The sequence below is a fragment of the Lepisma saccharinum genome, chromosome 17 (assembly GCF_977018435.1).
Source record: "Lepisma saccharinum chromosome 17, izLepSacc3.1, whole genome shotgun sequence".
NCBI classification, from domain to species: domain Eukaryota; kingdom Metazoa; phylum Arthropoda; class Insecta; order Zygentoma; family Lepismatidae; genus Lepisma; species Lepisma saccharinum.
Window position 1 is genome coordinate 14,004,574 of NC_139245.1, and position 25,171 is coordinate 14,029,744.

Genomic DNA, 25,171 nt, shown 5'->3' on the forward strand with positions numbered 1-25,171 from the left:
GTTGAGCTGTGGTTTCTACAATGAACCCAGTAAATGACTTAGTGTGTAATTTGTTGCAGACACCATTTTCCAGATGGACGGATGAAGACAAAAAAGACGTTTTAAATGGGGGGGAGGGGGCACTGGCACTTACTATTTGTTTTCATTGCCTATAAATATACTTCTTCACCTGTTATTTTAGGCACGAGCCGCTACTGGTTTACAGGATATTTATAATACATAATATAATAAAGGTCAAGTATAATTTCAGGTTTTTGAGGTCAAATTAAAGACTAAAACCAGTTTTCAAACATATTACGATGTAACTCAATAGTGTAATTTCTATGTTAAATTAGTCATGTTATGAATACACATTGTACACTATAATAAATAGAGGAAGTAAATCAAGTTTATTGGTTCAGAAATGTTTTTACCAACCTTAGAAATGCACATTGATCAAAACTACATGCTTAACTAATGAAGATTTTATCAATATTAGATTATTTGCCATAATGTTATTGGACAATATCATTGTACTTGTTATTTATGCACACATGTACAAAATAATACTTGTGAACGTATTACATTTATATTATTTTTCATCAGTGCTGTGCCAAACTGCTGCTATGGTACATGACATAAATAAAGATGGATACTTATTTATGATCCTTTCTAAAACCCACATGATGAAAGAACCTACTTGGAATTCTATTTTTGCATCGGAAGGCAGCGAGGGACAAAACAAACACTTGAACCACTCTGGTTGATCCAGTTGCCATGGTGACGGGAAATTCTTGTGGCAACAGCATTGCCAAACTTATGCCTGAAAGCAAGAGTTTGGGATTCAAGGTTCGGCTAAGTCTGACTGACTCCACTGGTAAGGAAATGAATGGGTCTCGAACATCTTGCCTCTCCCTGAACTGCGAGAGAATGGTGCACGTTGGCAGCAGGTGTCACCCACATCTTGAGATGAAATGTACAGTAGGTTCTTTCATCTTGTAGGCTTTACCTCTCTAGGTTCATTGCAATAATGACTATTTGTATCAGAAAGCAAATGAACTTATTGAAATTAGATGTAGTAACTTTCAGTTATTCTCATTTAACTCTGTACGGTAAGGTAAAGTTCCATGTGCATGTAGCACCGTACCCCGAAGGCACATTTAGGGGATTTGGGGGTAGGGTCACACATATTCTCGATCTGAGCCATTTTTGGAGTGATATGAGCAGCACCACTCTCTGGCCACCCTTACTCCCGTCCCCCCAGGTACACATTTGATCTGAGGCTGGGTGAGTCCCAGAGCTGCTTTATGCGGGGACAAAGCCGGAAAAATTCTGACCTTAGATCATCCAACCTGGGAATCAAACCTGGGTCTCCATGAGGATTTCACCAGTCAAATGCATACTTGTGCAGCATATCATGCTGCTATGGTATGTTGCTGATTGGTTCTTTCTAAAGTGACACGCATCATGTGTAACATCAAAGGAAGCAAATGAAAGAAAAAAATGAGATGGGCATTTATGCCTCTTTGTCAGATAAATGACACTGTATGCATTCGCACAAGGATGTACAATTTGATTTTAATATTTTATTTAAATATAAAATCTTTCATTTCTTTGTTGATACTTACTAAATATCAAAATACTGATGATGCCTCATTTCTGGCCACCTAGAGAGAATAACTTCCTCCAAGGACACAGTAGGCTTAAACAAGCTGGCACTTGGAGTATCTAAAAGAAACCAGCAATATACATTAATTCAAACATACACATTACTTGTGAATATATTTATTAATATTTGGCCTGAGCTGATATCATTTCTGATACACGTTTCAATTCCAACCATACAGAAGTGTAACAATTTAAAGTTATTCACAATATACAGGGCTATTGTAAATGATCTTCCAGATTTCAAAGTTTAATAACTCACGTTTATTTATTCACAATGACATGCAACTTATGTTAAATGAAAGAAAAACTCAAAAAGTTTTAGTGTCTGGGAAAGCTGATGTTTAGTTATGCATTCCACCACTAGGGTGTCAGTAAATCAAGATGGCTGGAAACGAAGACAGGAGAGCATTTTGTGTCCTGCAATTTCATGTACAACAGTCAGTTATTTGTGTCCAACGAAGATTTAGGACGAAGTTCGGGTTAGATCCACCAAGAGGGCACTCAATTCGGAAGTGGTACAGACAATTTAAAGAAAGTGGGTGTATCTGCAAGAGGAAATCAACAGGCTGGCCAGGAGTTAGTGATAAATCAGTTGAGCATGTGTGTGCGACTTTCGTCAGAAGCCACAAAAAATCAACGGTTCGTGCAAGCAGAGAACCGAACTTGAAGCAGACAACAGTGTGGAAGATTCTGCGAAAACGTTTGAAATTTCAACCTTACCGATTGAAACTGTTGCAGGCACTTTAACCTACAGACAAGGATAAGAGACTTGAGTTCTGCACTGCTATGCAAAACCTCATGGAAAGAAATGGTTTCATTGAGTCGGTTGTCTTCAGTGATGAAGCTACCTTCCACCTTTCAGGGCAAGTAAACAAACAAAATGTGAGGATTTGGGCTTTGGAAAATCCCCATGTTTACGAAAAACACGTCCGTGATTCCCCCAAAGTGAACGTGTTTTCTGTGGTTACCTGTAACAAGGTGTATGGCCCTATGTTCTTCGAGGAGGACACTGTAAACAGCCCGCAACTGGAAGAGGACATGGAAAATTCGGACGGGGCACCCCCTCATTGGCATCGGGATGTCAGGAGGGAACTCAACACGAAGGTTACCAAATCAATGGATAGGACGAGCTAGTCATGAGGATCAGGATCTGCTTCCTTGGCCCCCACGTTCGCCAGATATCACCCCGCGAGACTTTTTTTTGTGGGGTTATGTTAAAAACCAAGTGTATGAGCCACCCCTACCTAACAACTTACCTGAACTTCGAGTACGCATCCAAGAAGCAGTTGCGTCCATTGACTCTGAGATGTTGGGAAGAGTGTGGCAAGAATTTAACTATCGGATTGATGTGTGCCGAATTACAAAAGGCACTCATATTGAGCATCTTTGACGTGGAACATAATACGTATGTATGTAAAAAAAACTTTTTGAGTTTTTCTTTCATTTAACATAAGTTGCATGTCATTGTGAATAAATAAATGTCATTGCGAATAAATAAACGTGAGTTATTCAACTTTGAAATCGGGAAGATCCTGTATAATTCAGGTTATATTAAAAACAAGAATTCACTTCACATACGAAACACATAACTGATGATTACAGTAGCACACCTAGTGATTATGATTGAAACAGTTGAAACCTGTGAAGAAGCACAACAAGAAGGGTGCTGGCAGTAACCATAGAAATTGGCAGATCATTAGTCTTGCAGGTGAGATAAGTACTGTACTGTACTTTAAATATATTACGTAATTAATATATATGGTGCTTGGGAACCAATTCGGATAAGAAAAGCTTGCTAGTCATTCCACAAAAAATTAATTGACATGCTGTTTGAGGTACGGCACTGATGAACTCAAGTATTTACAGACATCAATAAATATCAAATTAATCAATTGATCTCTATCCTTTCATTGAGGCAGTGTTCGATTCGTTGCCAGGCGTTCTGTAGCATCTGCAGAGCTAGTTTCGTAATCTGCCAAAGGAGTGCACTGCCAGTGAAGTCTTGATTGAGAGACTGAAATTAAAATTGTTGGTGCACTAACACTTAGGCTATTTGCATCATTATATAGGGCCAAGCACCTTATCATAACTAAAACCAGCATGTCTTTTTAAGAACTTAAATCACCATACCCAGGTTAAAAGCTGAGGCTGTAAAGGGGATCCACTATTTGTAAGGACAACACACAACCCAGCAGAGCATTACACTGACTGTGGGTCCACATGATAGAACCTCATTAGCCTGCACAAATGCCAATTACCTGGCTACATTGAAGGTTGACGCTAGTGTGTTTTACCCAAACCGCACCCCAACCAATGAAGTCTTGCCACCAGAAACTTAAACAATTTTTTTTTGTCCTCGATACACTGTATAAGCATTTCACTGCAACTGAACAATATGATTGTAGCAGAGTTTTGCTAAAAATAATAATAGATTCCAATGTGAGGTAATCAGAATGTAAGATCATAATTTGATCATAAAATCCACCCTTGTCACAAAATGAATTTAAATGGCACATTTTGTATAATTTCCAGTCTTGGCGAAAGTGCCATTTGCAACTTTGTATCCACAAGATAACCAAATTCCTGAAAAATATCAGCTAGTGTAAGTGATTCTCATTAAATTTCCTGATATCAATAGCACTGTCTGAGCACTGACTCAGCCCTAACCAACATCTTAACAGGCAATTAAACAATATTTATTTCACGTTACGCAAACACCAATGTATCCAAGCTTCCGCAAAATGATCAAACACAGAGAGAGATAGGCATGAGCAAGCATTCTGCCAAGACACTTACCAATAGGAACACAACTGGTGGGAGTTGACGCAAAAGCTTCTCTGGTACACTCCAGTATGTTAGCACAGTCTATCAAAGGAATGGTAACTGCTGGTGGTGGAGGTACACCACTCACTGCATCTCTTAAATGCGACACCAGGGTATCTTCGCTCATTGTTCGCAACATTTCCATGGAGTATTCGGGCACTGAATCAGATGGACTTGGTGGTTCTGTATTTGAAATTATAAGAAATGTAAGTACAAAACAAAATTAGAAAAACTGAATTATTTAATTAGGTTATTTTATGCCACTTTTGACTAATTGCGACAATGAGGATGAGTGATATGATGAAGGGATGCTCACAATGGACACCCATGCATCAGATTAGAACCTGGGACATCAGGCACCGTAGCATGCTATGCAAACCATGATGCCAGGAAAGTTGGCAAAATAAGAAAAATTATCAAAAAGCACGAACTACTGTATTTGCTGTATCACTGGATTTATAAATAATTTACAGTATTTAATAATGTGTTGGTCTAGTTTCAACAAATAACTTACCTAATTGAACTAGGGAAGAATACATTTTAATCTTCGTCATACACCACAAGGAGGAAAGAAAGAAATCGTCTAACTTAGAACAGAGAAAATTTCAAGAAATGAAGGTAATCGAAAACTGCGTATTGGTGTATAAGACTGTTTTTCAGATCTACTTATAAAGGAAAAGTGTGTGTCTTATACACCCGCAAATATGAATGAACCCCCTCCCCCCAAACAAAAGAACACACTTGTAGCATTTCAAACAGTTCAGACTGAAGATGAGTCTGTGGCAAGTGAGGGAAGGTTATGTTTACAAGTGTAAAGCAGTTTTTTAATGGGTTTGATAGAAATGCAGGAAAAAACAAACAAGCAATCCTTCTGACATTTGGGAGCTCAAGAGACAGATTGAATTCAAGCCACTCACCTTCTTACAGTAATCTCACTGTACCAAAACTACTGCATGTAAGAAGTAGTATTTACAGCTGTGCTTTTTACATCCCAAAACAAGGAATTTAATTAACATAGGTTAATTTTATTTAAAACATAGCCTGTTTTTTTAAATTGAAACTTTTATTGTAAAGTGAACTTCTTTTGCTCTGCAAAATATAACAGAAACCTACAGATACGTCATGCTTCAATTTCTGACAGTGACAGCAAGGAAAGGAACATTGTTAATTGGTGCTTCAAAGCTACTGCTTGGAATGATTCAAATGATGATTCATGTTCGGTAAAGCACTACAACCACACTAAGTACATAATCACTTGAATAATTCAATCATGCTTGTGACTATGGTTGTTTTCTAATGAATTTCGCCATGTATCCAATCCATTTATACTAATCACCACAATGCTAAATGTAAAAGTAATTGGCCAAGAAATTACCCACTGTACAATAATCATAAAATGTCTAATAATAAATAAAAATATTTGCACATTCGGAACAACTGAAGATGAACGGACCCCTCTCCGATTTTCTTCATATTTGGCATACTCACTAATTGAGGTCTCCTAATTACGAATCTGAAGTTAAAAGTTGTCGGAAACGTCTAGAAATTGCAAAATAAGCGAAAACAAGGTGTTAGTTTTCGGAAATAAAACAGTCGATTTTCACGAAATTTTTTGTTTCACAAGCAAATATATACATTCCTGATACTACCATGACACCAAATTTTAACTATGTTTGCCTAACCTAACCGAAACTAACCTAACCACACGTCAATGGTTTGTGGGGCTAGCGTCAATGGTTCACAATTATTTTGCAATTTCTAGATCCTCATTCTACCACAACACGAAATTTTAAGTATGTTTGCCTAACCTAACCACACATCAATGGTTCGCAATTATTTTGCAATTTCTAGATGTTTCCGACAAATTTTAACTTCAGATTCGTCATTAGCAGGCCTCAATTAGTAAGTATGCCAAATATGAAGAAAATCGGAGAGGGGTCCGGTCATCTTCAGTCAAGAGGTTCAAAAAAATATGTGACTTTATTATCATAGTCACTCAAAATTGTATTGCCACAAATGTTGACCTGGTACATTTTGCAACTTGTGACTGATATTACAAACACTGGTATGTAAAATGATGAAATATTGATTCATTCAGATGCAAAATTCATTTACTCACTGGTGTTTGGACTGAAGCTTCCAAGTAATAATTTTTTTTTCAGATTTTGTTGTAATTAATTTTAGTTATTAAAAATCAAGTTTGGAAAGGTAGAATCTATGCTGTGATACCATTTAAGGATTAAGATGCCTCCAATTAACATCAGCAATTAAAACCTCGAACTACTTGTACAGTCATAGACACTTCTGGGTTGTAAAGATCCCATTAAACCAACAGAATTGTTACAACCCAGAAGTGTCTGTGCCTGTACCAAATATGATGGCATCTACGTACAATTATACATAACATTAATTTGCACTTCATCAGTATGACTAATAAAGACAAATTGGTAAAATAGCTAATTTTTAGATTCAACATTTCTGTAAACAACTGAGTGTATAATTCTGTTATTTTTTTACAAATATAAAGACAATTACATGTATTTCGATATGTAAAATATATATTTTTTTTAAATAGCAGTTTCTTTTTCTAGCAAATGCATTAATTCAGATGGGAAAGAATACTCAGGCACTTCATAATTTATACTGAATGTCATCACAACCCCATGCATGAAAAAACTTTATGCTCACCTAATAAGCAATTACCATCTTCCTCTGGGGAGAACAAAACTGGGGAACATGGAGGCATCAACGTGCTGGAAGGTTCATCTTTGGCACTACTCAAGTCCTCTGCATATTCCTGGACCCCCTCAACTAGTGGAAGTGAGCCTTCATCCTTGGGTTGAGCAATAGGAACTACAAAATGGCATAACTCCTTCTCATGCCCTACAGCAACTGAATCTTTGGCATCATCATCATATCCAACAGCAACTTCAGTGATGGCAGAAGGTACACAGTTTATTGCACTATCCATGGTTTCGCACGTCGCTTCACTGACCAAAACAGGTTTACCAACACTTTGAATTTCACACACAGTACTCTTGTAGGTCGATTGATATTTACAATTATCTACACTAGACACAGTAGATGCATTGACTTTCAAATCCAATGCAATTATTTGTGGGCTATTTGTTATAATAATATCTGTCTTCACTACAGGGCATTGTGTGGCATTGCTTCCGTCTTCAGATGCTTCTTTACAGTTCTGCACAGCTGTTGCAATGGATGTTAAATCAGTGTCATTAGTTACTTCACTTCCTTGATGACAACTGCTATCGCCGACGTCCATTTCATCCGTTCCGATGCTAATATTGCAATCCATTCCAATACTTTTGCTTAAATTCTTTGTATCCATGGATTCGTCTTGACAGATACTCGGTTGATTGACAGCAGATGTTCTATCCAAATCAATTTCCTCTTCTGGTTGGTACGTTTCACCACTTTCATTCATATTTTCAACATTCGCATCACGATTGGATATTGCACCAATATAAACATTCACCAAACTTTCTTGCTGGCAAGCTTCATTACTCTCACCCAGAATATTATCTTCAGTAGTAGATGATCCATCCAAAACAACATTGGATGCTACATCCATGTCCACTTTAATATCTTGTTGATAGGGTTCATCACTATTGTTCAGTTCATCCGTTCCTGCACTAGTAATATGTTGGATTGCAATGCTTTCACTACACTGTTCAGCATTGCTGTGAACTACACTTTGTTCATTTCTTAGACTTGGATTTGTCATGCTCAACAAACCTTGCTCGATCTGTCTGCCAATGGCTGCTTCACTCAACAGCATTAAACTGTTTGATACTTTCGATGCTGATTGGCTTGGTACACTACACGACTTCTCAACATGCAAATCCAAAGGATATAGTGTACTGCTAGTTCCATCAACATCAGTGGACTTATTTATGTACTGAAAACTGCTTGGGGTTAAAAATTCCAGTTCATTACTCTTGAAGTTCTCAGTTCGGATATCACAGTCACCCAATATGTTAGAATTAATAATATATTCATAGCACTTTTCAGCCTTATTACCACCACTATTTGAGGGATGATTTTTCACACAGTCTATAGAATGTTTGAACGAACTGTCGCTTGCAAGTTCAGACTGGTTTTGTAAGGCACTTCTGCTAAATTTGAGATCATTATTTATTGGTTGAATGTTTGCTTGCCTGTCAAAATGATTTATTAATGTTTCAGCAAGTACGCATAATTGTTCACAATTATCTGTACATACGCTATCCTTGTTTGTAACACCAGCACCAAATTCAAATGTATTAAGCAATCCATAATTACTCTTCAAACTATCCATAGTGCCATGATTGGAAATATAGTTTACACCATTCTGCGAGTGTTTACCCAAATGGTTATCTTGAGATGAAGTGCATGGTGGGGTTTCATTTTGGGGCAATGTGGTTCCAGTTTCATCACAAGGAACACTCTTGCTGCGATCATGATGAAACAAATCATAACCTGCCCCATTAACAGAACATGACACATTTCTAACAGCCAGATCTACCTTTGATTTTCCTCTCGTTTCTGATTGCTGATTATCACAACTTAAGTACATTCGGCTTTCCTCTACGCAACTATCATAGGCCTGTTTTGCAAGATTATTTTCCCCATAAATGTTGCCCTCATGTGAAACAGTGCTGCCATCTGAATAAACTGATCCATGCACCTCAATCTTGGATTCCTTATCACACCTATTTGAAAGCACAGGCAGTGAAGCATATTGATGGAGATTATTGTCCGTAGTTGAACTCAAATTTCTTGCAACACATAAATCAAGGGGCTCGTCTTCAGAGAATTTATCACCCTGTAAGAGACAAATCAGAACTATTTAATATTTATACTGTATTTAATTATTATGTTGCAATTAATTTTCTATTATTATAATTACTCATGTATGAGATGCACTATTACAGAAGATTTATATAACTAATTAAGTTAATAATTTAACATGCCCAGTTCAGAACAGTAATTTCTCTTTATTGTTACTGTTTAGTTGGTTCATATAGAAAAGGAAGTTCTTATTTGAAACACAAAATTTAGCATATACAGAGGAACCAAAGCTAATCACTGACTTATATACTGTATAAATAACAACTTGGAACAACAATACTTCCACAATAATGCCAGAAATATGATAACATAGGGTTGAGGAAAAAAATTTTTGTGGGAGAAGGAAGCAAAACTAGAGTTGTATGCTATTATCATCAGGTCATATATAGGCATATTGGTGTCTATATTGGTCCTGATTTTACACACACACATTATTAGGGCGGAGTTCTCAATTCACATTATTGGTGTGGTAGTTTGTTAGAGCAACATAGTTTTGAATTATTTAGGAAGCCTACTTGTAGTATGTGCAACATTAGATCATTCAGAATTATAACTTTGGACTTCAGAAAAAGAGTCAAATGGGCCAATCCATGAGTTCCGGGTGTCACAATCACACGTTTCTAATCTAAATATTTTATAAACAAAGACATTGAGCAAATCCATATAATCATTACAGTATTCAGAATGATGACATTGTTACTGTCCTCAAGAGTGGGCTATGTAAACAACGTTGTTTTGGGGTAATTCAAGAATAACAGGAGTCCTGGGCGTGACTCTCACGTGAGTGATGATATGATGAAATTGATGAATGGATACTCAGAAATATCCAGACCAGGAATCAAACCCGAGACTTCTGGCATCGTAGTGCAATGTGCTAACAACTCCGCCATGGGGGCCGGCAGCATATAATATGAATGTGAGTAAGCTTACATAGGAGAGAGGATGCCCTCTAGAGATGAGTTAGATTAACACAAATAGGTCGAAAATAGCGTAAGACGTATGGAATGAGTCACACAGAATTCACTGTAACAACATAACAACACTACACGTAGAACCACATTGCAAACTGAGAAGCAGGGTCTTCCTGATGGCATAGTGTTAGCGCCGTCAGCTTGTAATGAAGGGGTCCTGAATTCAATACCCAGTGGAGGCACATAGCATTTCGGATCCATCTTTAAACTGTAGGTCCAGTCCCAATTAACCTTCCTGTGCAGAAAGTGGACTTAAAACTCCAAATCAATCAATGGATACTGAGGAAAATCAAAGAAATAAGTCATCTCAGTGTAGAATTCAAGCAAATATGGTCCCCTCTCCTCATAAAATCGAGAAAGTAACATAAGTGCAGCAAAAAATAGTATAGAAATCTGAGGAGGAGAGTTCCATAAAATGATTAGAGCAATGGATTTTTTATAGTAAACATCATAATGTTTAAACGAGGCAATGTATGCCCTCGAAACATTGGAAGCAAACTCCAATTTAACCTGGCTGGTAACCCAAGAACACTGGTTCGAATCATGTTTCCAGGATAGCTACAATTCCTACACTTGGTTTGGTTGGTAATGATGGTAATTATTGTAATTAATATATTTGCTCTAGGAATTAATTTGTGCGCCTGGATAAGAGATGGCGTAATGAGTGTATCGTCCCACAGTTCAGTGTATCCACACATGCGTTGAAAACTCCTGTCAGCGTGCATCGTTCGTAGTATAGGGCAGTTGATTGACGCGTCAACAACAGCATTTTGTAGTCAACTGAACATGGCGCAGCTCGTGCCAGATCAAGTGTTTTTGCGGGGTGTTCTGCTTCATTACTTTAACATGCAGAAAAGTGCTACCGAAAGTCATCATATTTTGGTGGAAGTGTATGGTGACCATGCGCTAGCTGAGCGAACGTGTCAGAAGTGGTGATTTCGGCCTGGATGACCAAGACCCACCTGGACAGCCAAAAAAATTTGAAGACAAAGAATTGAGAGCATTGCTAGATCAGGATTCGTGTCAAACGCAGGAAGAACTTGCAGAAGCATTAGGCATTGATCAAACAACAGTCTCCAAACGCCTCAAAGCCATGGGAATGATTCAAAAGATGTCACATTGGGTTCCATATGAATTGAAAGACACGTTGAAAGACGAAAAACCATTTGCGAATTGCTGCTTCAAAGACAGAAAAGAAAGGGGGTTTTTGCATCGCATTGTTACTGGCGATGAGAAGTGGATCCATTACGAGAACCCGAAACGAAAAAAGGCCTGGGTGAAGCCAGGTGAACCAGGTCCATCACAACCGAAACGAGATATTGACTGTGCAAAGGTTATGCTGTGCATATGGTGGGAAATGAAAGGTGTGGTGTACTATGAGCTGCTGCAACCGGGTGAAACTATTAATGGAGAACGTTATCGACGACAATTAATGCGTTTGAAGCAAGCTCTGGCCAGGAAACGACCAGAATGGGAGATCAGACATGATAAACTTATTTTTCAACAAGATAACGCTCACCCACATGTCGCAAAACCGGTCAAAACCTATTTAGAAAATGTCAGATGGGAAGTTCTACCCCACCCGCCGTATTCACCAGACGTTGCTCCTTCGGACTACTACTTGTTCGATTGCATGAATAACGATTTGATTGGACAGCAGTTCACTTCTTCAGAAGATATCGAAAAATGGGTCTCTGACTGGATCGCTTCAAAGGATGAGGACTTCTTTCGCCACGGAATCCGTAACTTGCCTGACAGATGGGTGAAAGTGGTGGATCGCGATGGACAATATTTTTCTTAAGGTATTTATGTATTTTGTGTTTGAACTACAGCTTCAATGTGTGCGTAACAACCACACGAATTAATTCCTAGACCAAATATTTAATAAACAACACACTTCTGCTAACTAAAAAGCATTAAAAAAAAATATTATGGATTTTGTGAGTTTTAGTGAATGATAAAATATATGTGAGACACTCATGCAATAATTGGTTATTATTTTCTATTAATGATAGTAATTTTTGTATTATAATTAATAAATAACTGCACATATATAATCAGGAAAGGAAGCAGAGATTCGATAATAAAATGTTTTCTTGAATTTTAGTGATAAAAAAAGTGTGAGCCACCCCTTGGTATGTACGCTTCTCGTATGGCAAGGGTAAGCTAGGGTTAAAACTAAACATGTAGTCCTGATGAGCACATCCCACCATGAAATGGACTTAAAACAAGCTTTTACATGTTTGTGTCTCAATATAAACGTTTGTCATAAAATATGAAACAAATGCTAATATCAAAATATTCGATGTTTCGGAACAATTAAAAATCTTTACTGTTTACAACACATTCAGATATTAAGTGAATTTGTGTATATATATTGTTTAAGGTAGCTTCGAGACGGAAGCGACACATGGCTCTTGGAAAGCAACGCTTAGAAGTAAATGCAACCTTTCGAACAGAAGCAACATAAGCTGCAAGTGTCACTTTACACTTGGTCTGTACTGTTTTCTCAGGGAATTTTCAGACCGAAGCAACAAGTGACATATGTCACTTGGAAGCAGACCCTCAGTAATCCATTCAAGCTTTTGTACTAAAGCACGACAACAAGCTAAACATGTCACTTGCATATTGCTCGGACTATACTGTTTTCTCAATGGTGTGTATCGTGCCGCTTCGGTCTGTTATTCTTGCATGCACAGTGAATGTCTTGCTTTATACTGAAGGAGACTGTGTCGCTTGTCATCTGTAACTTCAGTCTGAAAGCTCCTTCATTGGCACTCATCATGAAGACTCGGTCTTGATTGTGCATGCATGGTGGATGTTTGCTTAGACTGAAGGGGTCCTTGTCACTTCAGTGTGACACCCTCCACTGTCATGTGTTGCTTCGTTCTGAATGTTCTCTAAACTTAATAAAAATTGTTAGCTACTTCATCAGAGATTAAGATCTAATTTAGCCTGTAAATCCCAAGAGAACAAATTACAAGTACTGTTGATGGAAAAAGACTGGCTTTTTCATAGAAGGTTCCTTTTATAATCATGAATAAAAAATATTATGGATTTTATGATAAATGCTGTTGCCTTGTAATAAGAAGAGGTCTGAGGTTGAATCCTCTGTGGAGGCAGAGTGCTTCGGATCTCATTTCAAACTGTGAGTCCAGTCCACATATCTTTAATAGATTATTTTTCACCATTTGCGACATCTTATTTGCTCCTACTTCAGTTTTAGTGCCAGTGTTTTTCACCTGCCACGTCCCAAACGATCCCTTGCACCCATGGGTTGACTACTATTTTTCTAAATTAATTTTATATTTGACAGCAAGTCTATACATAATTGAACTATGAATATGCCATACTTGATATATTAATATTAATTAAGGTTGCATATTAATTTCCATATAAACTTTAAAGATCAGAAATATATTTATGAGTGAAATTGTTGGGATCAGGACATCGACATGTAAGAAATACATTTACTGGGCTGTGGTGTCACAAAGGTTGAGAACCACTGCAACAAGCAGCCAAAATACATCACTAGTTACTCCGTGGCCAAGTTTGGCAGCCATTTAACAAATTATATATGATGTACTGGAAAGCCAGAATACAAATATATATTTTACTGAACACAAAATTTAATGTAAAGAGATTTGATACCAGATTTTCAAACGGTAGAGTAGTATTTTATTTTTTGCTTCATGTACATGTTCGTATAACAAAATTCAAATATTGAAAATCTAATCATACTATTAGGTTATATTAAAAACACATATAAAACTACTCTAGTTATGTGAATCTGTTTATACTACATAAGCCTACCGAAATATGAAGGTAACACTCGGAAAGAACCGACCATTCAAAAAAGCCAGCTTTCTTGAAAACACTGTTTATGTCTAGCTACGAATTTCATATTGTAAATTGTATTTTATATTTAGAAATGAGTGTCTATTTAACAGTAGGGAGATAAAAAAAAACATTGAACAGGAAAAATACTGGCAACTCCTGTATTTTCATTGATTTGAGACACTTTTGTGAAAAAAGCCCAACCAAAAAAGCCACGGAAAAACTCAGGTTTTCCTCCCCAAAAAGCAGTTTTTTTCTCCGACCTCTTCCAACTCTAATTATGCCCCAAAGTTAAAAATAACAACACTGTGAGTATTTACCATTTCAGCACTGTCTCCACTTGTATTATGTTCCAGTTCCTTGTACATAGAATAAAACATGTTTTGCTGTACATACATATAATGCACTTTGTTCATTGCGTCATTAATGACTTGATCACTAAAACCAATAAAATCAATTTTCTGAAACAAAAAAAAAATACAAAATAAAATTTTAATCAATAAAATTATTCGGAAGTAAACTAACTACTGTTGTAACAAATAGAACATAATTGAGTAAAACTGGGGAAAAGATTGATTTATCTGATAAAATATAAGAATGGCTCTCGAAATGAATGATGGCATCAGTAAAAAATTAGGAAGAAAAATATGAATAAGAAATCTTTATGTAAGAAGCGTTCAGTACTTTATTGCCGCAGTTCCACAGTTGAAAATGAAGTCAAGAGTTCCAATGCCTAAGCAAATCATCATGCAAACTGTTCGCTGCTTGGTTTCATTATGTCATGCTTCTTTCCCAATGAGAGAATCACAAGAAATAAGGACATCATAAATGAAAAAAGATAAGAAACACAAGAAAAACCTGGATCCCCCCCCCCTGCCATGTTACAAACTATGCTGTTACATAATATGAGACAGTGAGTCGACCTTTTTACTATTCAAAGTATGAAACAAAATAATTTGATTAATATTAAATATGTTCCTTTGTTTCACAATGTGCTGTGTACCTTACCAAGAAAAATGTGAAACACTCAAGAAAAGCAATTGTGTCTGTCTTTCGCTCTGTGTTTTCCACTGCCATTTTTTACTATTTACATGATAAAAGGTTGTCAGCAACATTTTTCCCTTTGGAAACACATGTCAGGCAGCTTCAGTTTTCAAAAACATTCTATAACTTTACAAACTCGATTTGTACTCACAGGTTCAACTATAGTGCGCGTCAAATCTCCTGCATATGGCGATAGCCAATAGCAGCGCACTGCAGCGGTGCCATGTCGAAATCTCACACGGAAAAGAGACAGCGTGGTCGAGCGAAACGCCTTGTCATTAGATAATATAACATATAATAAACTTAATGGGAGAAAAGAACATACCTGATTAGGGACTGCATAATTCTTTCAATATTCTCAAGGTGGAAGTTGTAGAGCCTTTGTAAGATATTTTGTCCCGTAAAGAGTACGTTATCTTTTTGGCAGTAGAAAATTCGCCACGATCGTACGTAAATTTCAAGGACTGTTCTACGAACTACGTCTTTTTTCAACGTCATCTAAAGTTGTCGTTCTTTTCGGTATGTTAATGTGCTTTCTATACCGCGTTTGTTACAACCTGTCCCGGTTCCCGCGCTAGTTGCTCCCTGTCTTTTCTCGGTGCTGGGGAAAGTCAAAGCCAGGCAGCCAATTAAAATACGCAACGTCGCAACAGCGTCTACGTAAGCGCCTCTCTTCTGGCTTTCATTCGCTCCTCGCTGCCCAGCAGACGATTTTTTCCTCGTTTCTCATTGGCACCGAAACTGTTGAGCGCTCCCTAGCGCGGGAAGCGGGACAGGTTCTACCAAACGCGGTATAGTCTAGGTTATTGAAACATTGGAGCAGGCCCCGATCCACATTGTTTTGCCCCCGAACATATCCGAGAAACGGTAGCTTGATTCACACCACACGCTTGAGCTGTTAGATCCTGGCACTTCTTAAGGCAATTTTACTTCTCTGTTCGTCACTCGAACACTTTTTTTTTAAAAAAATTGTACACCTGAAAAATCACCTGTCGTGCCAGGCTTCGTACAAAACTGTATTTTTCTCTCTTCTCTCGCCATCACTACCACTTGGTTTACTCAACGACATGCTGCACACACACACACTAAACACAAGGAAAAAACGAACAATGACGGTATCCTCTTCGTCAACTTCTTCTACCATCACTGGGAACGAACGTGCCCTGTTCCCTTAGCTAATCGGAAAGTTTCAGAATGCAACAGGAACGAAGGGAGAGCAAAAAGGATACAATGCAAATACGTTTATAATAACATTGCTTCTACAGAGGGAACGGTATAAGCTACAATCACGCTTGTTTTTCGTACATACTCGCAAATTCATTATCTTTCCATCTGTTGAACTACTGACACTTGAAATAATCTATTTATATCCGAGCGCCAGGTACACGATTTAGTAGCGAGGTGAAACAGCTTCTGAACTAGGCAACGCCGCACGTCCGTGATTCGCTGGTGCTGTCCAGTCGTTCAAGGCCATATGCAGGAGATTTGACGCGCACTCTACTTTCAATTAATTCTTTTCTTTCCTATAGTATAACATATGTTCAGGCATACATGTCATTTTCTAAAAATATTTCACTAACCTTGGAATCCATAATGGAGCACCTGTCCTAAAACTTTATTATTCTCAAATTTCCATGTTTTATCTCATGCTTCTAAAAACCATTGATACAATCAGCAATGATCTAGAAGTAGGATGGAAAATCAAGTGTCAAGGAGGAGAAAAATTCATATTTCTACGTACTGTTAAGAAGAATAATAAAAAAGAAAAGTTCTGTGAAAGATAATTATCCTAATAAAAACACATGGTATGGTACAAGTAAAACAAAGAACATATCTTCAAGAGAAAGGTTACATACTGAAGTGTAATAACTTTAATGTACAAAGAAAAATATCTGAAAAAAAGAAAATAAATATAATTTAATTAGCATATATTGGTACAAAATCAACAATGACCTCTATATGTATATTAACTAATGTATAATAGCTAAGAACAAGAAGCCAGTAAAATACATTAATTAATCTGGAACTACTGATGTACATTTGCTTTTGGTCTGTTTTTTCTTGTGTGAAAAATCTGGTTGTTTAGTAACATAAATCCCAATTTTTTGGTGTAGTACTACAGAAGGCTAACCCTTTTAGGCCAAAGTTCCTTTTGTTTTAGTGCGATTTCATCATGCTACGAATGCAATTTTAACATGGTTGGATTTTGATTTATTTCTGTTAACACATACTGCAGAGTTTTAGCGCTTACTTAAGATTTTGATCAACATGTGCTTTCATAGTTAGGTTAGGCAGGTCAGGTTTGGTTCTCTTAGCATTCAAATAAAGTCCCTAAATGCATTATACTAAGGTTCCAATTTATTTCTACATTAATTCCCACTAGTCTACGATACTTGCTCACTTGTCAATGGAAAATACATTGTCCATGGGAAGGGCACATTCTTGCTTTAGGCAATTTTTAAGTTGTCTTTTTCCACATAAATACTCTTTTTTTGAAATCCAAACCGTGCTCATAACTTTAAGGTTCAAATTTCGTGACAATAATTGCCAAAATTCTACGATAATTAGTCTTCCTGCAAGGAGAATTTGAAAAAAAATTCATAAAACAATCAACCGTTACCCACTTCTACATTGCATCAATCAGTTTTTTTAATGTGTATGAATGTAGGTATGCTCCCCCTCCCCCTGTATGGCTCAGCTGTCATCACAACAATCCTGGTATGTATCTTCCTCTTTCAAAATTTCCTTAAAAATATCAATTTAATTTTACAAAGGAAGGGGGAGTGATTTGCTAATTTCTATCTTCATAAACTGATTTCCTCAAGGCCTTGAAACTGTGATGTTGAAAGAAATAATAAATTAAATGTCTAGAGAACACTGAAAATACACAAAATATTATGACCGACATTTGGTAATCTTGGTGGTAGGATTTGTTCTGTGAGACCTATCACACGATGAACATTCTTGGCTCAAAGAAATTGCTTCAGGAACAAGGTGGTTTTGAAAGTTAGATGAAAGCTAGTCATATAGTACTGCAACTTCCGGAGTTAATATAAGAACCAATTTTACTGCTGAAAGGTTAAAAAAAAAGTTATGGAGTGACTAACTTGGAAATGCATCATGTATGCTTTATATGCACACTCTTGAGCTGTATTTACCTACTTTGATCTCTCAAATTATCCTCAAAATCCACCAGGATTTGAACCTGTAACCACACAACACCAAATGTGAAAACACTGGGGATACTTTTATTTTCATTCGGTCCCACAATTCATTGTTGTCTTGGGAACTTTTCTTTTGTAGCACAAAGATGACTTTTAAGAGCTTACTTTTTCCTATCTGTGTTGATTGGTAATTTGGGCAGTTAGGTTCAAAGGCTTAATATTATTATCTTAATTTTTGTGCTGAGTTTAGGTCCTGCGAGAGCAATTTAAGTTATGAATCTGCAACAATAATCTACTTGAATGAACATGTAAGTACTCAATGAAGATATATTTGTTGACAACTGCTACTTAGTGATAGTAGTTGCACCTTACAAAAATCTGATGCAAAATAATCTAACAGTTACTTTTAATGGTTTTTATTTATCTTATCTCTGACATTTTCCCAGAACTTGGCCCAAGTTCCTTTTGTTTTATTGAGATATCATGCTACGAATGCAATTTTACATGGTTCGATTTCGATGTACGTCTGTTAATACATACTGCGGAGTTTTAGTGATTACTTAAGGTTTTCTTCAATATATGCTTTTGTGGTTAGGGTTAGGTTAGGCAGGTTAGGTTTGGTTCCCTTAGAATTAAAATTAAATGCATTCTACTAAGGTTCCGATTTACTTCTACATTCATTCCCAAGCTTCTACGATATTTACTGTCACTTGTCGATGGAGAATATCTTGTCCATGAGAAGTGCGTAAAGTAATTTTCAAGTTGTTTTTTTCAACATAAATAACTTTTTTCGAGTCCAAACAGTGCTCATTACTTTAAGGAAGGTTCAAATTTCGTGTGATAGGTTAGGCAGGTCAGGTTTAAGGTTTTTAGCATTAAAATGACTTCGGTAAATACTTTCCAACACCTGATCATGTAATTTCTGGTCTTCAGCACTTTTTGCTATTCTCACTACCTGGTGACTAGTAGTCACACCCATTTTTAATTTAAAATGACTTTTAGCAGTAAATTCAGCAACACTGCCAACGAATATAATAAAATAAGATAAAAGACAAGGTTATGTTATAATTCATACTATTCTCACCACCTGGTGAAAATAGTTGCAGCCTAAAAAAATAGCAGTAGCAGTGGCCAATCGGGGCTAATTTGTATGCTACAACCACAAAATATTACGCAATGATATCAATATTAAATATGAGTAATTTTACATTGTTCAAAGAAAATTATAGAACGCGAAAATTGATGAGGTGGTTCCTAACTTATGAAAGCACTCTGTAAACCCAACAATATTCTTAGTGAAACAAGAACGTGAGAAAAAGTTCAAGAAAAATCTGTTTATTAAAATAATTATGGAGTTATCATGTGTTAATGAACCTCAACATGTGACTATATATTTATAAATTTTTTAACTTGTCGGTTATGTGAATATAAAGAACCCTCGTGAGGCCGAACAAAATTGAATGTTAATCAGGATGTTCCGAGAACGATTTCTATGGCAGCTCAGTTACTGCCTTATGTTCCTCAGTGTCTAATGTGGATTTTAAATTAACCAAACTTAGAATTTTTGTCTCCGATTAGATTAGGAATGCAAGTCACGAGGATGTGCAAATAACTGTGACGTTGACGCGACCAAATGATAGTCAATTGGGAAAGTATCATTACTAAAGAATAATTACAAATGTTCGGAATATAAACACAAACATGTATCGATTAACCAGTGTATAAAAAAAAATACACCTAAAGCATTCTTTTCAGTACGCTTCCATACCATCTGAGTCGTTGGATTCCCAGGGGTTTTAATTTCACAAATTCGTTATAGCCTAAGCGAAATATTAAAAATTCACAGAAAAGATACATATTAACGGTATAAATTAATACAATTTATAACACTTGTGCATAATTACCTACATCAGACATCTTCTTCCACGATTAGGCACTGTACGAGAAATATAAGTGAAATAATGAATATCTACTTTCACAATCATTTTAAAACCTATCCTCCATTTCTTTCTTACTGGTCCAATTTTGACAGTCTTCTTTCCCGCCGTATGAATTCCATCGGATGTTGCCACATTGCACAACAGATAGAAATGTGTATCAAACTAACAAAATTCCTTAAGAAATAATTCAATTTATGATACCATAGTGTGTCTCGAAACAATTATCATACCTTTATGGGAGATAATTATTAGAGAGATAATTATTTAATCTCGTCTATTTGTATATATGTGTCAACGTCGACAATCGCTATTCAACTATTTTTGCATGGAAGCCGGAGAAAACATTAGCAGAAGATGTTTACGTTTCGGGAAAAAGTGTTTTGGTTTGCGCTATGTTCGCGTGGTATGGTTTTAATTCTTCAGGTAATGTTTAACGTCCTGATACCAGATCATGATGCTGGTGTATTTACCACTCCGTCCAATCCTGCGGACGAAAAGGGATTTGGTGACAAAATTGTGGATGTGCTGCTAGGAGGTTTAGTGCGATGGGATGCACAATATTTTATGCATTTGGCAAATTTTGGATATACTTATGAAAATTGTTTGGCATTCTTCCCAATGTATCCCATGCTAGTGAGATTTGTAGCGACATTCCTCTTTTATTTTCTTCACGTTGTTTTGTCGTATTATAGCGTGATATTAATCAGTGCTGTTCTTATTAACATTTTTTGCTTTGTAAAATCTGCATTGGCCTTGTTTGATCTTAGCAAAAATGTACTCAGGGATGAAGACATAGCCTACAAGGCAGCAGTGTTTTATTGTGTGAATCCGGCAAGCATATTTTTCACAGCTCCATACTCTGAAGCACTGTATGCGTACTTGACCTTTTACGGACTTTTGAAGTACGAAAGTGTACCTTCAGTTTTATCGTCTCTACCATTTGGTCTTTCTGCTGCAACAAGATCAAATGGTGTGATTAATATTGGATTTATTGTACATAACAGAGTTAGAGATTTGATAAGAACAATGACTATTTATATCCGAAAAGTGAGGAATCACAGGACAATATTTATTGCACCTTTATTAATTATTCCTATTATATTTGCAGTGGTACCATTAGTTGTTACTGTTATTTTGGCACTGGCACCATTTGTTATGTTTCAACTTTACAGTTACTACAAGTTTTGTGTAGTTGAGCATCATAACTTACCTCAGTTTCTTGTAAATCATGCCGAGACCAGAGGCTTGAAGCTGCCAGGCGAATTCTCATCGGATTGGTGCAATGCCAGTATTCCACTTGCATACTCCTATGTACAAAGCTTTTATTGGGAAGTTGGTTTTTTGAGGTACTATCAGTGGAAGCAAATTCCAAACTTTTTGTTGGCATTGCCTGTTCTTACAATCATTCTATCTCAGAGCTTTGTGTATATCAAACAGAATACGTGGCATTGTTTTACATTGGGTTTATTTTCGGAAGAAGATAGTACAGCCGTACTTGAGAAGAAACGGCGTAGACATAGTGATAAATCACGGGGTTATAAGCCAGATATGTTTGTATATATAGTGCATGCTGTGTGTTTGGTAATATTTTGTGTATTATATATCCATGTTCAAGTTACAACAAGAATGGTTGCTTCAGCAAGTCCTGTTCTTTATTGGTTTGCTGCATATCTTTCATCCCCAACAGATGCTGATTACCAAATGAGAACGACTGGTGGGATGTCATATTCATGGATAAATATTAATCGAGTAGATCCTCAGACAGAATCAAACGAAAATTTACGAAGTAAATGGAAAACCTTTATTTTGAATAGGACACCAGAATCTAAGAAATCAAAGATTATAAAATATTATTTTATGTTTTATACGATAATTGGAACTGGATTATTTAGCAATTACTATCCATGGACATAAGTCTCTGACAAGCCAAGTGATATTATTTGATCTCTATATCACTTATTTGATATTAACATGTCAGTATACCACAGTCTGCAACTGGTTTCATGAGGCAAGTAACATGGCCTATTGGGATATGCAAACTTGGGTCACTTATTATATTATGTACATTTACATCTGGTAACGGGCACTGAATGAATATAATTTAAACAGTGGTAAAGTACAGGAAACATATCATAACATCGTTTTTCTTGGTTTTCCTCACTTCATGTGATGTGTTGCAATTTGAAATATGTTACGGAAGATTTATTTTCCTTTCTGATCTCAACCAAGAACATATTATTTACATTAACTCTAATCTTTGGATTCACAATCTTTGATTCCTGACATGTTTAATGGTTTGAAGACAATGTGAACCTGTTAAGGGCAGGATCTGCACATATAAAGTGATTTTTAATGTATACTTTTCCAAAAAATTTGAAAATGCATTCTGTGGCCATAAGATTTTAAAGAAATGTAAGAGTAAAAATGATCACATTAATTCTGCACAGTATTAGATACCAGAAATGCATTTGTTTACTTGCATGAGATGAGAATATTATTTTGATATGAATCATATAATATCTCTTGTGTTCTTATATATGTACTGATATGTATGTATTTATATGTTATTTTTAGATCCAGACAGGAAGCTTGTTTTAAATGACAGGACAAAGGTTTAAATATAGTCTATGATTGTCTATTTAGTCTTAGTATGAAACATCAACATGTAATGTCAGTAGCAATAGAAATCATCAATTACTACACAAACATACATAGAAAATATGTAGATTAGTAACTGAAGCTGTGACAAAGGTCCAATGTAAATATTCTTCCGTGCCAATGTGTTGTATGCTTGTTTTAGACCCAGTCAACCTAATAGGAAGAGAGTTCAATTGTATTAGAAAATCAATGAGATTTCTGCATAATGTTAAGAAGATTCATACAGAGAAGTGGTTGTTTCTATCCATAATGCACTGGCAGAGAAATTCACATACATTAATGCCACTGCCAGGAAACAGTTAGTCAGGTTAGGAAAATTACTATATAATTCCAGAAATATTGAAAAGTGAGCTCACATCACTTTCTCCCTATATTAGGATGTCATATTTCTTATTTGCCAGTAATAATAATAAATTGCTTTAATGGCTGTTCTGCTGTCTAACCCTTGAACAGACACATACTGAATGGGAATGTGAAACTAAGCTTTTATGCACTAACATGCTGCAGATACATATTCTATGTATTCTGGTACATGTATAAAATAATATAAACTTTCGCAGAACATAAAAGGAAATTGTAGAATACAGGATGCCCTGTATATGTCTGGCAAATCCTACCCCATATTGATTTCATAACTGTGCATTGTCAATTGTGCTAGAATCAAAACTAGTCCTTTATTTTAAAGAAATGCCCCACTTAGCAAGTACTATGTATGGAAGAGTAGTTTATTTTATCTATGAGCATAGTTAGTAAGATATCTAGAACACTTTTCTTCTGTTTTAATATGTTTACTATCTTAAACCGTTTTGTAGATAATGTGTTTATGATATATGGACTTTGTTTATAATATGCTTTAACAAAATCATCCAATAACATTACAATGAAATTTTGATAAACCTATTTAAGATATTACTTATTTACTTACTGGGAATAAAGTCCAATGTGCAAAAAAAGTAATGGGACAACAAACAATGGGGTTCTCAATAATCTTTCCCACCAATTTGTTTTTGTAGGAATTTATATCTGTAGATAGTACAGTGGGATCCATGAGTATTACTGTGCAAATTATCCTTCACCATGTTTGTGAACTTTATTTGACCCAATAAGAGCTTCAAGAATTAAAAGAAAGACCAAAACAAGCTGTCGACAAGTTCTGCACCAGCATACATGAAAATCCATCATTTTAAAACACACAGGATGCAAGGGAAAAATTAATGAAAATAGTCATGGACAATTTGCATGGTAATACTCATGGATCCTACTGTACACAATAGCCCCGTCTAGTTGGCTGCACTTTTTGACTCTCTTTGCACCGAAGCGTCAAGTTGGTTGCACGGTGCAACACCAAGTTGTCTAGTTCGTTGATTTGGTGTCTGCACTACCTTCCGGACTGGCGCATGTATGGTGTATGGTCATGCGGTGCATGCTAACTATTCAAATGACCGTTTAAAGCAGCAGACAGGCATTTGTTGAATATTCTGAACTTAACACCACTTTCCGTCTAGTTGGTTGAACATCATTTCCTTTGCACCACCCTGACACTGGATACACCTGCACTGCACTGAGTGTCAAAAAGTGCAGCCAACTAGATGGGGCTATTGAGTTCTGTTTGTGGTGCAGTGTGGATTGCCTCTTTGTAAGGGTGGAGATCATTTTTTCTCTTTTGTTGGTACAACCTCAACTTTTCTATTATACCAACTGTACATAATGTAATGTTAGATATTAGTGGTTTTCATAGAGCAGTGTGTACAATGAACAAAAATGATGGTAGATACTTATCATAGAGTAACCTTAGATTAAAAAAACTGTGTTAAACTTTGGTGAGCTTCGTAAACTTGAACTTTTGATATGAAAAGATTTACATATAGTGTACAAAATAGAAAGAAATAACATTGTGCATTTCAGAAAAGCATTCTTTAAAAAGTAGTCTCACTTAATATTTTATTTGCTATTGTAATAGGCTATGTGTGTACACACACACACCCACACACACATATACAGGGTGGCTCAATAAGTCACTTAACACCCTCAGTACAAGGCCACTGCGGCATGAAATTTGAAATTGGCGATGACCAATCATTGCCTGGCCAAGGGGGAACCACATTGACGCCACCCACACGGTTGGCGGCCATCTTGATGTCCGCCATCTTGAATTCAACTTCAGAATTTTAAATGGGAAGGGGGATGTGCGACTTATCAAAATGGGCTAGAATTTCAGGAGAAATGCAGTGGT

At 36.4% G+C, this 25,171-nt stretch overlaps 2 protein-coding genes across 4 annotated transcripts in view; one reads left to right on the plus strand and one right to left on the minus strand.

Annotated features, from left to right (window-relative positions):
• Window positions 1-20,471, minus strand: part of mi (cyclin E-interacting protein minus) — a 44,130-nt gene extending 23,659 nt beyond the window's left edge. The window contains exons 1-6 of one of the 3 annotated variants that reach the window (XM_083138957.1): window positions 20,249-20,471; window positions 16,757-16,858; window positions 14,453-14,593; window positions 7,159-9,298; window positions 4,444-4,653; window positions 1,608-1,707 (exon numbers count right to left, since the gene is read on the minus strand). In XM_083138957.1, the coding sequence (XP_082995083.1) occupies window positions 1,608-1,707; window positions 4,444-4,653; window positions 7,159-9,298; window positions 14,453-14,593; window positions 16,757-16,768 (2,603 nt within the window). In that variant the 5' untranslated portion in view covers window positions 16,769-16,858; window positions 20,249-20,471. Of the gene's footprint in view, window positions 1-1,607; window positions 1,708-4,443; window positions 4,654-7,158; window positions 9,299-14,452; window positions 14,594-16,756; window positions 16,859-20,244 lie in introns of all 3 variants that reach the window. The other 2 variants (XM_083138956.1, XM_083138958.1) reach the window with 2 other exon arrangements.
• A 142-nt stretch (window positions 20,472-20,613) lies between these two features.
• On the plus strand, window positions 20,614-24,930 carry PIG-V (phosphatidylinositol glycan anchor biosynthesis class V). Its single transcript, XM_083138959.1, has one exon. The coding sequence runs from the start codon at window positions 20,635-20,637 to the stop codon at window positions 22,192-22,194; it is 1,560 nt and encodes a 519-aa protein (XP_082995085.1). The 5' UTR covers window positions 20,614-20,634; the 3' UTR covers window positions 22,195-24,930.
• The last annotated feature ends 241 nt before the right edge of the window (window positions 24,931-25,171 follow it).

What these genes read in the sequence shown, in the direction of transcription:
- PIG-V (XM_083138959.1), top strand. Translation starts at nt 20,635, where the DNA reads ATGTTTACGTTTCGGGAAAAAGTGTTTTGGTTTGCGCTATGTTCGCGT.